This window comes from Girardinichthys multiradiatus, chromosome X (genome assembly GCF_021462225.1).
Source record: "Girardinichthys multiradiatus isolate DD_20200921_A chromosome X, DD_fGirMul_XY1, whole genome shotgun sequence".
Lineage (NCBI taxonomy): Eukaryota > Metazoa > Chordata > Actinopteri > Cyprinodontiformes > Goodeidae > Girardinichthys > Girardinichthys multiradiatus.
Genome location: NC_061817.1, coordinates 9,348,890 through 9,363,045, shown reverse-complemented (window position 1 = coordinate 9,363,045; position 14,156 = coordinate 9,348,890). Strand labels below are relative to the sequence as shown.

The 14,156-nt window shown below is 42.8% G+C and overlaps 1 protein-coding gene across 1 annotated transcript; it reads right to left on the bottom strand.

Moving 5' to 3' along the window:
* Nucleotides 1-2,330: 2,330 nt before the first annotated feature.
* Nucleotides 2,331-13,131, bottom strand: LOC124863589 (E3 ubiquitin-protein ligase ZNF598-like). Its single transcript, XM_047358042.1, has 12 exons — nucleotides 12,853-13,131; nucleotides 11,502-11,614; nucleotides 9,774-9,903; nucleotides 9,362-9,573; nucleotides 9,043-9,260; nucleotides 8,863-8,956; nucleotides 7,038-7,366; nucleotides 6,856-6,931; nucleotides 5,906-6,768; nucleotides 5,099-5,255; nucleotides 4,838-4,985; nucleotides 2,331-3,708 (listed from the first exon to the last, which is right to left on the bottom strand). The coding sequence occupies exons 1-12, from the start codon at nucleotides 13,024-13,026 to the stop codon at nucleotides 3,334-3,336; spliced, it is 2,889 nt and encodes a 962-aa protein (XP_047213998.1). The 5' UTR covers nucleotides 13,027-13,131; the 3' UTR covers nucleotides 2,331-3,333.
* Between the last annotated feature and the right edge of the window lie 1,025 nt (nucleotides 13,132-14,156).

Below are 14,156 nucleotides of genomic sequence, written 5' to 3'. Positions count from 1 at the left end.
CATTAAGTTTATATAAGTTACCATTTATTCTGTTTGGGTGGGACTGGGGTGTTGATGGTGGCATCATTAGTTTGGGGTGCTGTCAGGTTAGGATGTTTTGTTGTTCTCAGTGCTTCAGTCTCTTATTCAGTCAGTGTGGTAGATGATTATTATTAATAATAATAAAACATTCTCTGTGTTTTGTGCTCTGGCCTCTGTACACTACTGTGGTATTGGTTGATTGTAAAAAATAAATAAAGTTTAAAAAAAAAAATCAGTATGTTCATAAAGTAAATGGAACTCTTGTGTGATGCTGTCCAGGGTCCGGTTTGTCCTGTGCTACTGAAAATAAGAAAATATTATCAATAAGAGTTATTTATTACCTAGACTGCACTCCTTTTTGCAAGTACTGGAAAACTTGTAACAGGGCCAAGGTTGATGTTTTACGCCATTGTTCTGTTGTTTTGTGAAGCTGAATTGATGAAAAGGCTGTTAGATGTAGTTACGTTGGCACCATCAGTGGTACCAGAACAATACATTGCATGGATGTTACAATACACCCATCCCTATAGCCCCTCCCTGTTAAAAAACAAAACAAAAAGGATTCTCATTGACTGATAAAGCAAGCATTGGTTTTTGTAGTGTGTTAGTCCTATAACAGTTTTCTAAGTTGTTTCTTCCTGTTCTAAAGCTGTATGGCCTCTTCAGTGTAAACTCGCTGTGTAAAGAGATGTGTGTCACTGTCTATTACCTGGACTGCAGTCTGACCATCATTCCAATAAAAGACAAAATCGGTTTTGGACTACCTGTTTCTGTTATTGTTTCAATTGTGGCTTCACCCAGAGCCTCTGGAGTAAGCAGCAGAGAGACGGACATTTTGTCATGTTACAGACAAAACATCAATGTATTTTATCTGATTTTATGTGATGGGACATATCATTTATTAAGCAGTAGGAAAGGAATATGTGATTTTGGACTTTTCTTGCAAATAAAAATCTGACAAGTGTGCCGTGAGTCTCCACACACCATGAAGCTGGCACCATCATGTTTGACTGTAGGCATGGAGTGCACAACTAATAGTTGTCCTGTCAATAGCGTCTCCCACCTGAGCTGTGGATCTCGGAAGCTCCTCCAGAGTTACCATGGGTCCCTCGGCTGCTTCTTCTATTAATGCTCCAACTTCCTTCTCCCAGCTGAAGAAAAGCATCCCCAAGGCATGATGCCGCTGCCACCTTGTCTCAGCCTCAGGATGTTGTGTTAAGGGTGAAGTACAGTGTTAGTTGTCCACCTCACGTTATGTTTCACATGTAGGAGAAGAAGGGCAAACATCACATCTGTGGGAGTTTCAAGGTGAAAAACACTTGTCACCAAACTAAACACAAAGGCCCATCTCATATTTGCCTAAATCCATCTCTATAAACCCCAAGACTTTTAGGAAAATATTTTGTGGGCCAACGAGACAAAAACTGGAACTTTTTGGAAGGTCTATCTCTCATCACAACTGATGTAAACAGCATTTCAGAAAGATAACATCATACCAGCAGTCAAACATGGTGGTGGTACCATGATGGCGTGGCGAAGCTTTGCTTCTTCAGGACCTAGGATGAGTTGGTGAATTGGGTGAGACCTTATTGTCAAGCATACTTAGGATGAGCAGCAGGACTAGCAAGTTGACCTCTCAGGGGGTCAAAAACCCTCCAAACAAATGTAGGCACCTGTTCAATGTCTGGACTAATCATGAGATGATACGGTGTGCCTTTAAACAGGTCGTTCATGCTCTCATGCTATCGTAAACACTAGATAGTAGTTGCTGCCATCAAGAATGGTAATACTAGTTAACGGGTTCAGGGGGTACATTTTTTTTCAAAGAACCAGGTTGGTGTTTGTTTTACTTAAAAAAATGAAATCACCATTTGGAAATTGCATGTTATCTTTGTCTGATACTAAATATTATTTAACGGTCTGAAACATGTATACATAGCGAAAAAGCAAAAACAGAAAACATTTGTCAGGGGGGCAAAGACTTCTCAATTTACTGTACCCAATATGTCCCTGCAAAGGTTTTCTTTCTAATCTATAAAAAATGTAGAGGTTAAAAGGGTCTTAAACATTTAACAGTGGGTAAGGCACAAAAAAAAAAAAAAAAAAAAATCTTATGCCGACTGTAACATACGGTGGAGGATCTGTGATGCTGTGGGCCTGTTTCCCTTTCAAAAGCCCTGTGAAACCTGGTAGTGTATGAATTAATGTTCTCTTTGAAAACTAGGACACTCACGGGGAAAAAAGGAAAACATGCGACCCTTATTCAGTGGTTTCAGTCCTGAATGTGACATAATTAACTGGAAACACCATTGATACAGTGCTGTACAATGCAGCCAGCTTTATTGGATGCTGATGGAAAACAGCGCATTGATGTATGATCTCCAGACAGAAAATATGGGCAGATTTTGGACCAGACAAATCCAGAAACCTAAAATAGAAACAAAAGCGTCGACCATATTTACATTTCTTCAGTCTCACAAATTACAACAAAATGTGCAATAATTTAAAGCTGTGACTGAAAATAACCAACAGTCTTATATCCCAGCGATTCTTAAAAAGTAGTACTGGATTGTAGATGTGTTTATTTTGTTTTCTTTTGAAACCCCAGCGATGGTGGACAAACCTCCGAGGCTTACCGGATTGGGATTCGTACGGAATGAGTGTGGAGATTAAAACATCACTTGAAATATGAACAGACATGAGAAGCAGCTTATTTTCACATCAAGAAAAAAAAAAAAAAAAAATCAATTCATTAATTTCTTTGCACCATTAACGGAGCGCCTTCTGCATTAAGCAGCTATATTTAAATGAACATAGTGCTGATTATTGGAACTGAACACGTTTTAGTTGTAAAACCAAGCAGCACCGCTGCCATGCATGCTCTTATTAACCCAAGTCAACAAGACAAAGTGCGGTTCTCTGTTTAAGTGAAACCAAAAAGCAACGTTTAAAAAAAATTCTCTGTTAGGCAGCAACACAACTTCCTCCATTTCTGTTATATTTAAAGTTCTGATTAGAGACACTCTCAGTTTAAGTGCCAGCAGGAGACATCCTGAAAGGATGTCGGCCGAACTGGAAAACCATTTGGACCAACCCATCAATATAATATTCATCCAAGCGCAAAAACCCCACCAACCAACGCCATTCTTAATCAAAGGGAGGCCTCAGGCTCCTCTGGGTTTAACAGCATCCAGGCTGCTGTTGTGGCACGCTGGCTTCTGCATCGCTGCAAGGCTTTCACAGAGCTGCAGGGACAGCTGAAATATTGACCCCACAATGGCAAACGGAGCAGAAGGAGACCGAGGGGAGGGGCTAGCTGATGATACGGCTGATTGACTGCAAGGAAGGGAACTCCTCGCTCTCAGTGATGTGCAGGGTCTTGTGGGAGTTGAAGTCTTTGGGGGCCAGAACCTGTCGGCAGGTGGGGCAAACCTGGCAGTCCAGGTCGCCCGCTGTGTTGGCCGCTGTGACCGGCATCTGCCAGGCGTTCTTCTTGTTCTTATTCTTCTTTCCTCCGCTGGCGCCGGACTGTTTCTCCAGCGCCTTGCAGTCTGCGTGGGCAGTCAGGAGCTCCTGCTGCTTCCCAGTGTCCGGTAGGAGCACCAGCAGCTCATTGAAGATGCTGCTGAAGGTGTCTCCGAGCAGGTCCTTGCAGCTGCTGTGGTACTGGGCGCCCGAGATCACGCTCTGGAAACAGAGAGCACAGAGTTAAATAAGACAGGTAAGCAGTCGGGGTTTCCAACTTTCAACTGTACTATTTACAGTGCTAGTTTTGTCACATTAGATATATAAACTTCTATGTTTTCATTGGAAATTTATGTGACAGACCACATCCAAGGAACACAGCAAACAGGTCAGGGAGATAGTTGTGGAGACGTTAAAGCAGGGTTAGGTCACAAAACTTCATACATCTCTGTTTTATCCATTGTCATTGTAAACCTGCAAACCTACCAAAATATGGCAACTCAACCAACTCTAGAGGACCTGAAGAGATCCACAGCTCATGTGGAAGCATCTCTTGATTCTGGCACTTATTTATGGAAGATTAAATCCATAAGATGTCTCATTGGCAGTTTGCCCCAAGCCATGTAGGGGACATAGCAAACATGGAAAGAGATACTCTGATCTGATGAGACCAAAATCTAATCTTTTCAGCTAAAGTCCTAAAAGCTTTGTGTGGCAGGTCACCCAAAACTAGGCCTGCACAACCTCAGGAAAACATGCTAGCGTAATACTATCACTGAATATTGTGATGACAATATTGATTAATAATAACCCACATTTTCCTGGCTCTTTTCTTTCACCACAATGTGTCCACCACTCTTTATAAGCTTTAGCATTTCAGCCACTGATAATGAAGATCCAGTGTGGGTATCAAGGTCAATGAAAGTCTACCCAACAGGCCGAATGTGTTATATGCATGCAGAAGTTAAATGCATGGCACTTGAAATATAATATCCTACCAAATATTACATCAAAATTGGCTCTTTGAGATTGTAAAACCGCACAGATATTGCGGATATTGCAATGACAACTGCGATTTTAAAATATTGTACAACTCTAACCAGAACATAACATTCCCACCAGGAGCAATGGTGGTGGAGATGTAGTGGCTCTAAAAAGTATTGACCTAAGAAGGCTGAATACAAGCACACTGTTCAGATCTTCTGTTAAAAACACATTATTTTCCTTTCATTTAACAATTGCGCCCTACATCCCAATAAACATTCATTTAAGTGGCTGTTATGGGAGAAGATTTGAAGTATGTCACTTATATGATCGATTGGTTATGAAACGGGTAAGATGTTGAGAGTACCTGTCTAAACTGGGCGGAATAATTTTTGAACTGGTTGAACTTTGACTCATCATTGTGGAGATACTTTTTAATAGACTTGATAAGCTCCAAGTTTCTCTGCTGGAAGTCATCCGGCACCAAATAACCATTAGTCGGCACCTTGGGGGGCCTTAAAGGGGAAACAAAAAAAGACCAGACATAAAAACAGTAAATAAAACACATGGCTAACTAACCGTTTTGCTAATCAGCCAATAATTTGCATGCGGGCTAATAACTACTCACAGGCCGACTGCAGGCTCCACCACATTGCTGTTAAGGGGGATTCCTGTGAAGCCTGGGGGCGGCTTTGGAGCGGAGCTTCCCAGTCCAGGTGGGGGTGGGGGCACGGCAGGGGGTGGGCTCGATGCTGTGGCCTTCACTGGGAAGGAGGTCTTGAACCCTGTCAGATAAACACACATTACAGTCACCACTCTGCTGATCACCTAAGGAGATGGCTCTGATAAAGTGTTACTGTAACCGTTTTACAGGGTCCAATCAGATCTGTTGACACAGCTAAACAAATTTCATAACTTTATATTATGCTTCCAGCTGTTTTGGCTGATAATAACCCTGACTGCACTGTGCTCGCATTAAAAAAAAAAGAATCTCAAGATCAAACACTGGCCTCCTGTATAGTTTAATACTGATGAACAAGTTGTTTCAGAGCAGCTTGTCTTTTGAGGTTTGACTCTGATGATTGAAAAAGACACAGATTAACACGGAAGTTTCAGCCTGATTTGTAGTCATTTTACTTTGGTTATTGAAACGTGGAAAAGTTCTTGACAACCAGACCCTGCTTTAAGCTGCTGCTTGAGCTTTGTTATATTTGTTCAGTAATGTTCTCCGACAAAACTCTGAGGGTCTGGGTCTCCTGTCCTGTTGGACTCATTTTGGTTACTTTTTCTATTTTTAGTGACCTTTAATGTTTAAATTGTGTGCTTGTCATTCAGATGTAACGTGACAAAATGTGAAAGCTTTTAAAGATACTTTTGCGGGGCTCAGTACGTTTTCGTAAGGCTAGAAGACTTGGAATAGGACGCTAGGTTTTACCTGGAGGAGGTTTCTTGGTCATGAGAGCAGGGAATTCTTCCTCTGGCTCTGGAGCAGGACCTATGCCAGGTGGTAGGGTCACCCCCGGTGAATCTCTGCAAACAGCTGATGTCGTGTCAGCAGTACCACTGGCTGATAAGCTGGTTGAGGTTGCTGTGACAGTGCTGGAGAGTAGTTTGCTCGAGGTTTTCTCAGGGACATTTTCCTTCTGTGCAGCCGTTTCCACTGCAACTGCATTTACAGAGCCTGCCATTCCCGATACCGTGGGCGCAGAGGAGGCCGCTGCATTTTTCTGCTTCTTCTTCTTGCTGGCTTTAGACGAGGGGATGTCTGTATTTGGAGTTGGATTTGAGGAGGATGAGGTCACAGAGGGTTTGCTGTCGCCTCCTTTAACAGTGAGCAGGGAGGAGATATCCAGCATGGTGGGCACTGAGCGGAACTCCTGCTGCGTCATTCCTACACTGTCATCGTCAGATAGAGATGGATAATGAGAAAGTGCTACTTTTCCTTTCTCACCAACTTTCTTCTTCTTGCGGATGCATGAGGAGTTTGATGAAGAGAGGAGCTGAGGTCCAGAGGGTGCAGCTGAAAGAAGAGGGGGAGCTCTAGAGGGAGGAGGAAGTTGAAGGTTAGGCTTAGCCACTGCAGTGCTGTTGGACCATGCTGAGTTGGAGCTTGCTGCAGGTTTGAGAAGGCGGACTTTAGGCACCAGAGCGGGAAAGTCCTCCTCTTGAAAAGATGAAGTCTTTTTAGGCTGTCCAGAATAAGCGGGGGTCATCAGGGATGTAACTGCAGCACTCGAGAGACTTGGGAACTCCTCTTCCTTCAGAGGTGCAGTAGGCGCTGCTGGACCCGGCTTCATGCTGGAAGGACAAGAACACAAATGAGGCATTTCAGCAAACACCAGACTGTCACGAGACGGTCGGTTCGTCTGGTGTGCTGAGGATTACATTAGTGCTACAGCTGGGGCTCCCAAAGTAGTGAAGTCATCTTCATCTCCTGGATTAGAGCTCTTCATTGTTTTAACTGTAAAAACAGTGATAAAATAAAAAAACAAAACATTAAAGACAATACTGGCAATCCAAAGAGGATGATCACTACTGGAATTTCTTTACATGTTTTTCTTTGTTACCTGGGGGCTTGTTCATTGTTTTGAGCTGTCCTGTCAGGTGTCTGGGCTCCTCGGGTTCTACTCTCTTGGCCCTCTCTTCTCTGAAGTGTTTGGAAGTGCTCCTCTCTTGCACCGCAGCTCGCTCCGTTTGTCTTTGCGCTGCGGCTCGCTCCGTTTGTCTTTGCGCCGCGGCTCGCTCCGTTTGTCTTTGCGCTGCGGCTCGCTCCGTTTGTCTTTGCGCTGCGGCTCGCTCCGTTTGTCTTTGCGCTGCGGCTCGCTCCGTTTGTCTTTGCATCGCCATCGACGCTCTTAAAGCTGCCTCAACCTGCCTGTCTTCTTCTTCTCTTTCTCTGCACAGACCAGATGAACAGCTTGGTGCTGGAGAACCAATATTTTAACAGGTGAAATGTGACTGAAGGCAGGATAGAGCAGAGCACAATGTGTATTCAGATGAATGCAGAAGCAGCAACAGAAATAATAATTAACACAACTACCAGGAGCTACATTTTAAACCTGGATTGTGTTATACAACCTTTCCACAGTTTGTCCCGTCATACCTACAAACTTCTTCTGTTTGTTTTATTCATATTTTACTTGATAGACCATATAGGGGAGAACACAAGTGCAAGGAAAAGGATACATGGCTTTTTATTTTGTGATGTGCTCCGGGGTCTCAGGTCTCTGGGTCCATGGCTGGATCTGCTCCTGCGTAGAAGGCTGCCGGCGGTGTCTGTGGGCTCGTCTCTGCAGCTCCCTGGGGCTTCGGCACTCTGGCTGGTTCTCCTGGGACTCTCCTCTGCTCTTCTCTGGGAGGGTGTGGTAGTCCCAGCGATGGTCCTTCCGGGGTTCTCCTGCTCTGGGGGGCTTTTGGATGTCTGTGGCTCAGATCTCCTCCGTGTCGGTCTCCGGTCTGTCTCTTACATTCATTAGTACTGCGCACTTTTCGGCAACATTGCTGTTCATATATAAGTTGATATGATATATAAGCTCTCCTTTGCTTGTGCCAGTTAAAAATGGGGCAGCAGCATTTTGTACCAGCTGTAAGCATGAGGGGGAAGCTTGGCTTCAAATTGCCATCAAGAGACGGTAATCCAGACGCGAGGTGATAAAACCACGGATCACTGCGTCCGCATGGCGTCTAGGCAGGAGGCTTTGCAGCTTCCAACATGTTTTATTCTAGGATTTCCTCGGATTTAGCTCCATCCATCCATTGTGACATCAACTCTGACCAGATTCCATGTACCTGCTGAAAAACCGCATCTTCACAGCATGATGCTGCTATGTTTTACTGCTGAAATTGTGTGTTCAATGAATGTTGAGTATAAGCTTTACACTACACAGTGTTTTGCATGTAATGTAGGCTATGGCTTCCTCCCTGGCCTGTCTGCAGGTGTCTATGATGGACAGTTGCCTGTTGTTTTCAAATTGTGCCCCAGTCTTTAATTTACAAATCACCCTTAGACTTATCTTCATGATGCTGTTTGTTCTCTAAGAAACCTCTGAGGCCTTCACAGAACCGCTGCATTTATACTGATATTACATTACCCATAAATGGATTTTGCTCAATAATTAGGTTCCTTCTAAAAGCAACGTGTTGCACTAGATTTTATTTTATTTATGGGTATCAGAGCAATGCAAATGAACTGAGATTTTCATTTGTGAAAAATGTTGAAAACCATGTAACATTGTCTCCCATTTCACTATTACAACTCTACTTTGTGTTGGTCTATCATATAACCCTTAATAAAATACAGGACAATTTAATCCATGTTTGCGGTTGTTTCGTGGGAAAATGTTTTGAAGTTTAAGGGATATGAAGCCATGGTAACTTGTCGTGCCAACTTACCGGGAGTACCTCCAGCTTTTCTGTCCCATCTGAGGCCTTCCTCGTCCTCCTCGATTGTGCCGCGTTTCCTCATAGTCCTCGCCTGAGACCATAACTAAAGATGCACATAACCATTCAAGCTTAGCGCCACGGGAACATCATCTTAGCTTCACAATATGATATAGGAACACAGCGACCCACCTTCGTTCCTCCTTTGCTGCCTCGGAGCGTAGTTAAACTGCAGGTCGATGTGCCGGTTCTGCCGAGCCTCTGCTCGGTTCTTGCTGTGCGCTGCAGCCTTGTGGGCCTTGTAGTCGATCTCGGAGCGGAACGCGTGGGTGAACTGTTCTGTAGCACAGCGTCCTTCCTCGCAGAGATAGTGACTCTCCCTGAAGTGCTCGCTTAGATACTGATAATCACTGAGGACAGATGGGTCAGTAAAGACTAAGGTAAGAACCTGATAAAAGCACTCATATCACGAAGAAATGATGCAAAGTGGATTTTCTTTTTCGAAAAACACCTGTAGTACTCCTGTGAGCCATCTGCATCGCAGAAATGACAGAAGTAATGGTCCCTGCGCAGGTGCTTAAGAAGCTCATCGTTATCGAGGTAACGCTCGTCACAGAACTTGCAGAGAGGGTGCCCTCGGTGACTCGTGTCGTCCGGGTCTCCGTGCGCTCTGTGCCGGGCCAGCTCCTTACGATTATACCACTTCCGCTCATAAGAGAAGATCTGGAGAGGTAAAGCAAAAATACGTTTTAGTTACCAACTAACCATAAACACATTTGTATGATTCTTTAGCAGGATAATAAATCCTGAAATGAACCCTACTAACAACCTCACTGCTCTATTACAGTCACTGATCTGATTTCATGACCAGCTTTTACAACAGAAATATTTTATTTCTCAGGATTGGGTCAGAATGAGCATACGTTGAGATGTTTGGAGCAGAGCTTGCAGCAGAAGAGCTCGTGTTGCTTCCTCATGTGCTGCTCCAGCTCCTCAAATCTGGAGAAAACTTTCGGCTCTGGACAACGGACGCACTCCGACAGCAGCAGACGCCTAATTCAAAAACACATCAAGAAAAAGCTACGAGTTAAACTACTCAGAGCTGTAAGAACAGTTATAAAGAGGGGCCTTAAGCACAGTTAAGTTAGTCTTTCTGTAGCTTTTAGTCTAAACGTGTTGGTGACTGTATCTGAACCCAGTGTAGGACAACTCTGCTAATAAGCTAGTAATTAAATCAAAACAAACGGTGATGATTCCAAGCTGCTAAGCACCTGGTGACCACAGAGTCACAAGCCGCAAACATCACCAGCTTGAATATTACAGTCACATACAAGAACAGATGGCACATACCCCAGTTTCTTCAAAACTACACCAAGCATTCAATCACTCCAAAAATAAGGTATTCATAACAGATGCCATCTTATAACATTAAACATGTTCCCAAGATTTCTGGAAGTTCTGTTTGTAATCTAGCAATAGTTTCGTCTGACTGCAATCAGGTTGGGTCGGTGCTTATTAAGGCATTTTTAAAAGGCCGGTATCAGAATCCCTTTGCTGGTCTACAGTCTGCCATTATGTCAGCTGCACCCCAGTTAGACGAGCCGCTGCATTCTGCACGTCCTATTTTTGCATGGATGGGTTGCAGAACTGTGCTATAGGCTATGCCTATTATTTACTTGATCCAATGATTTAACCTATTTCAAATACATTTACAGAGAAAGAGAGACTGCTGCTTCCTATCTGCATCATGTAACCTGCTCTTTGGAAAGAGGAAACCATCGATGTAGGAGAAAGTGCTTAATAGAGAGCAGCTGCAACACTGGTCTTTAAATATTATGGCATTCAAAACTAAATGCTAAGGTTATGAAAAACTGTTCCCTGCTTTGTGAACAGGTGATCAACTAGAACTGCTTTGAAACATGTTACGTGCCGAGTGGAAGACCAGTCATGACGAAACTGAAAGTAACATGACAGTCCTCATCCCTTCCTACAGCTTTACTTTTTTAATTAAACTTCTAACTTAGGCTGAAGATGTTAATGACCCAGAGGAAATGGTAAAAAGCATCAAGGAAAACACAACTTATGACTACTTTGAGATTATCTTTAGCTCAGCAATGCATTAGCCTTCCTGATGGCTAATGCATCCTGATAAATGTTCTCACTACCTGCCTACAGAGCATAACTGGAACAGAGATCTTGACTGGAATCCAACACACTGTGCAGACAGAAATGTAGTGCAGTTAAGGCCTGAGACTGTCCTGCAGAGACTCAGGTTGGGATTAAAAAAACAGATTCGAGAGACCGCAGCGTACTGAACGTCACTGGTTGGTAAGTAAGGTGCGACACTGATAAAAGGCAGCATGTTGTTTTATTGCACTTCAAAGCTACTGAGTTTTTAAGTGTGTCACTGAATTTATGCACTTTTATAACAAACTATCAGATGGGGATTCTGGATCACCAAATCCTGAATGGCACCGATTGGTAACAGGGCCAACAAACCCTGATTGGGACAATTTTCAATCATTTTCCCCATTTAATACCCTAATTATGGCTACTTTTTAAAGACCTTCTCAAACCTTATCAATGCTGTGTTTTGAAACATTATAAATGTCCAAGGCAACAGAAACAGTAAGAACAGCGTCATCCCATACCTGTACTGAGAGTGAGTCATTTCGTCAATGAAATATATGTCATGTCTCTTCTCACAGGGAAACTGCTGATAGGGCAGAGACTGAAAGGCCTTCAGTTTTTTAACAAACACCACCTGGAATAAAGCATGACAGAAACGGATAAACTCGTGACACACGTACACAAAAAAAAAAAAAAACACTTTATTTTAAAACTACAGTTTTTTTATGAAAACGTATTGCCAATAATACCAATGCAGAAGATTAGTCCTAACAGCCTTCTTCTGAGGTGAACTGAAGCCACAACGTATAAATTAAAATGACTTTCTGTTCATCCTGCTTAAATGCACAAAGCCTAGATCAGGGCTCATACTTTCCTGACTGGACTACTGAAAGATTTCCTGTAAGTGTATGTTCCATTTAAGTTATCTGTATGTTCTATAATAAATCATGGAGCAACACAAAGCAGAGGTTAGTTTTCGGCTCCAACAGTGTGATTAAGGGCACACGTTTATTTATTTCTGTACATTGTAGGAAGTTAAATCAAGTTTAAAATCAGATTTGTCAAATCTGGACTGAACTAGTCTTCAGGAAATGCAGATTCTTTATATCACAATTTTCAAACGTTTGATTCCTTTATACTATATGTAAAACCTCACAGATAAAGAGTTGTAGTGCTTTATTTTATGCCTGAACAAGTCTAGCTCTTATTTAAGAAGGTCTGGACAACAAAAGCAACTAAATGACTCCTTTAAATGTTTTTCTTTGGGTGTTAATCTGCACTTTTCTCTCACTAACATGTTTCTACTTTTTCAGGTTGACAGTCCCTTATAAGAATGTTGTGATAGCCTCACCCTCCTGCCTACTGATACTACCTAAAACATCTCTGTGTCTCTGAATAAAGTTGCTGTTTGAACCCAACAGCATTTAGTGTTGAAATATCTATGGTTCGTCCTAAATTGGTCCAAAATGGAAATGTGTATTTGCCGGGTATTAACAATTAGAAAGTTAATTAACAATTGCAAAAAAAAATGAGACAGGTTTACAAGCAACATTTAAGATAATTGTGTGTTCATTTTAATGTTAAACACTGGGTCCAAATTGTTAGCTAAGAGAACCTAACCTGAAGGAAGTCGATAAACCAACACCTATTAACGTGCTGCTGTTAGCATTACCTGCTTTACTCGGCGAGCGACAGCAATAATATGTAGTTTAGGCATAGGACAGATGCACTACGTCTTTTCCTGGCATAATTACCCCCGTTTAACTTAAGATACTACTAGAAGGAGGTAGTTTTTAATACTTAGTGGGACCAAAATGACGTCCAGGCCTAGTCAGCTCCAACCCCGGGCTAGAGTAGTAGAGGAATCCGCACCTTGTCAAGCTCCTCGCGGCAGACGGCGCAGTACTTCTGGTCGCAGAGCACCCTCATCTTGGTGGAGCAGCGGTAGCACACCGGGTGATCGCATTTACCCAAAGCGAAGATGTCGATGTCTTGACAGCACAAGACGCATGTCTTCTCAGACTCTTTTGCGGTTGTTGGATCCATGTTAATGAAAAAGACGCTAAGAGCTGTTTGGGAAAGTGTCGGCGATGAATCGCTTACGTAACGATGGAGTGTGAAGTACTGCCGGTTGTAGCGTCACGTAAGGGCTGGAGTACCACAGATCTGTATAGTATGAGGATGGGTTTGAGCTCAGGACCGCAGCATGCTGCTTACGCCCCTTTTCTGGTGTGAGATCTTCTGTCATGGCTACTCCACGTGTGTGCTGTGGTCTTCACCGGCACGGATGAACTTCCGTGAAAGGCTCGGAGTTCTGGAAAACAGTCAGACTGTACAGGTTTCTAGAACAATAAAATCCAAGGATAAATATCTAAATTCTGAACACAGTGGCATTATTTTTACTTTTACCCATTTATAGGCGGAAACTAAAATTATACAGCTTTTACCAGTACACTTCTATATAAAGCAGCACACAAGGGTCTACACATCTGCAGGCATCTAAGGTATACAGCAGCTAACTTATCGTGACGATTGTTTTAGAGACAGATCAGAGATGATCTTAGCAAGCACCAACTTTACCAGAAGCTCCAGACAACAAACTTCAGTCCAAAAGTTCCCCAGAGGTGACAGCATTACCGATCATGCTACATTTAGGGCACATCCAGGAAACATTCCCTAAAGTTTTCTGAAGGTTACTTTCGACGTGGACAGTGAAATGCAATCTTTTGGGAACCATATGGAAAAGTTGCCAAAAGACTAGCTGCAACTTCCACTATGTCTCCTGTGGATACCTCTATGTATGATTGGAAAAGTTAAAATAGATACATCTTCTGCCACTGCTTGCTGTGTTTTCTGTTTATGGGCCTAAATGTAATATAAGTTTTATAGCAATTAATGCTGGAGATCTGATAATTTAGTCTGGGTGGTGTCCTGTTTGTGGTTGCATATGAAAGGCATGTTGTGTCATTTGTTAATTCACATATTATGCTTAAGTAATTAGTTGTTACACAAGTTAGTTGTTGAATAATTATAGAGTTCTGTACCTGGAGAGGAAAGCTACGGATCAGGTGCCGTAATAAAAATAAGCTGCTGCATTACTGACAGCGGTCCTGCTCTGATGCCCTCAGAATGAGTGGCCTCTGAAGTTGAACAGGTGCAGAAGAAGTCAATGAAGT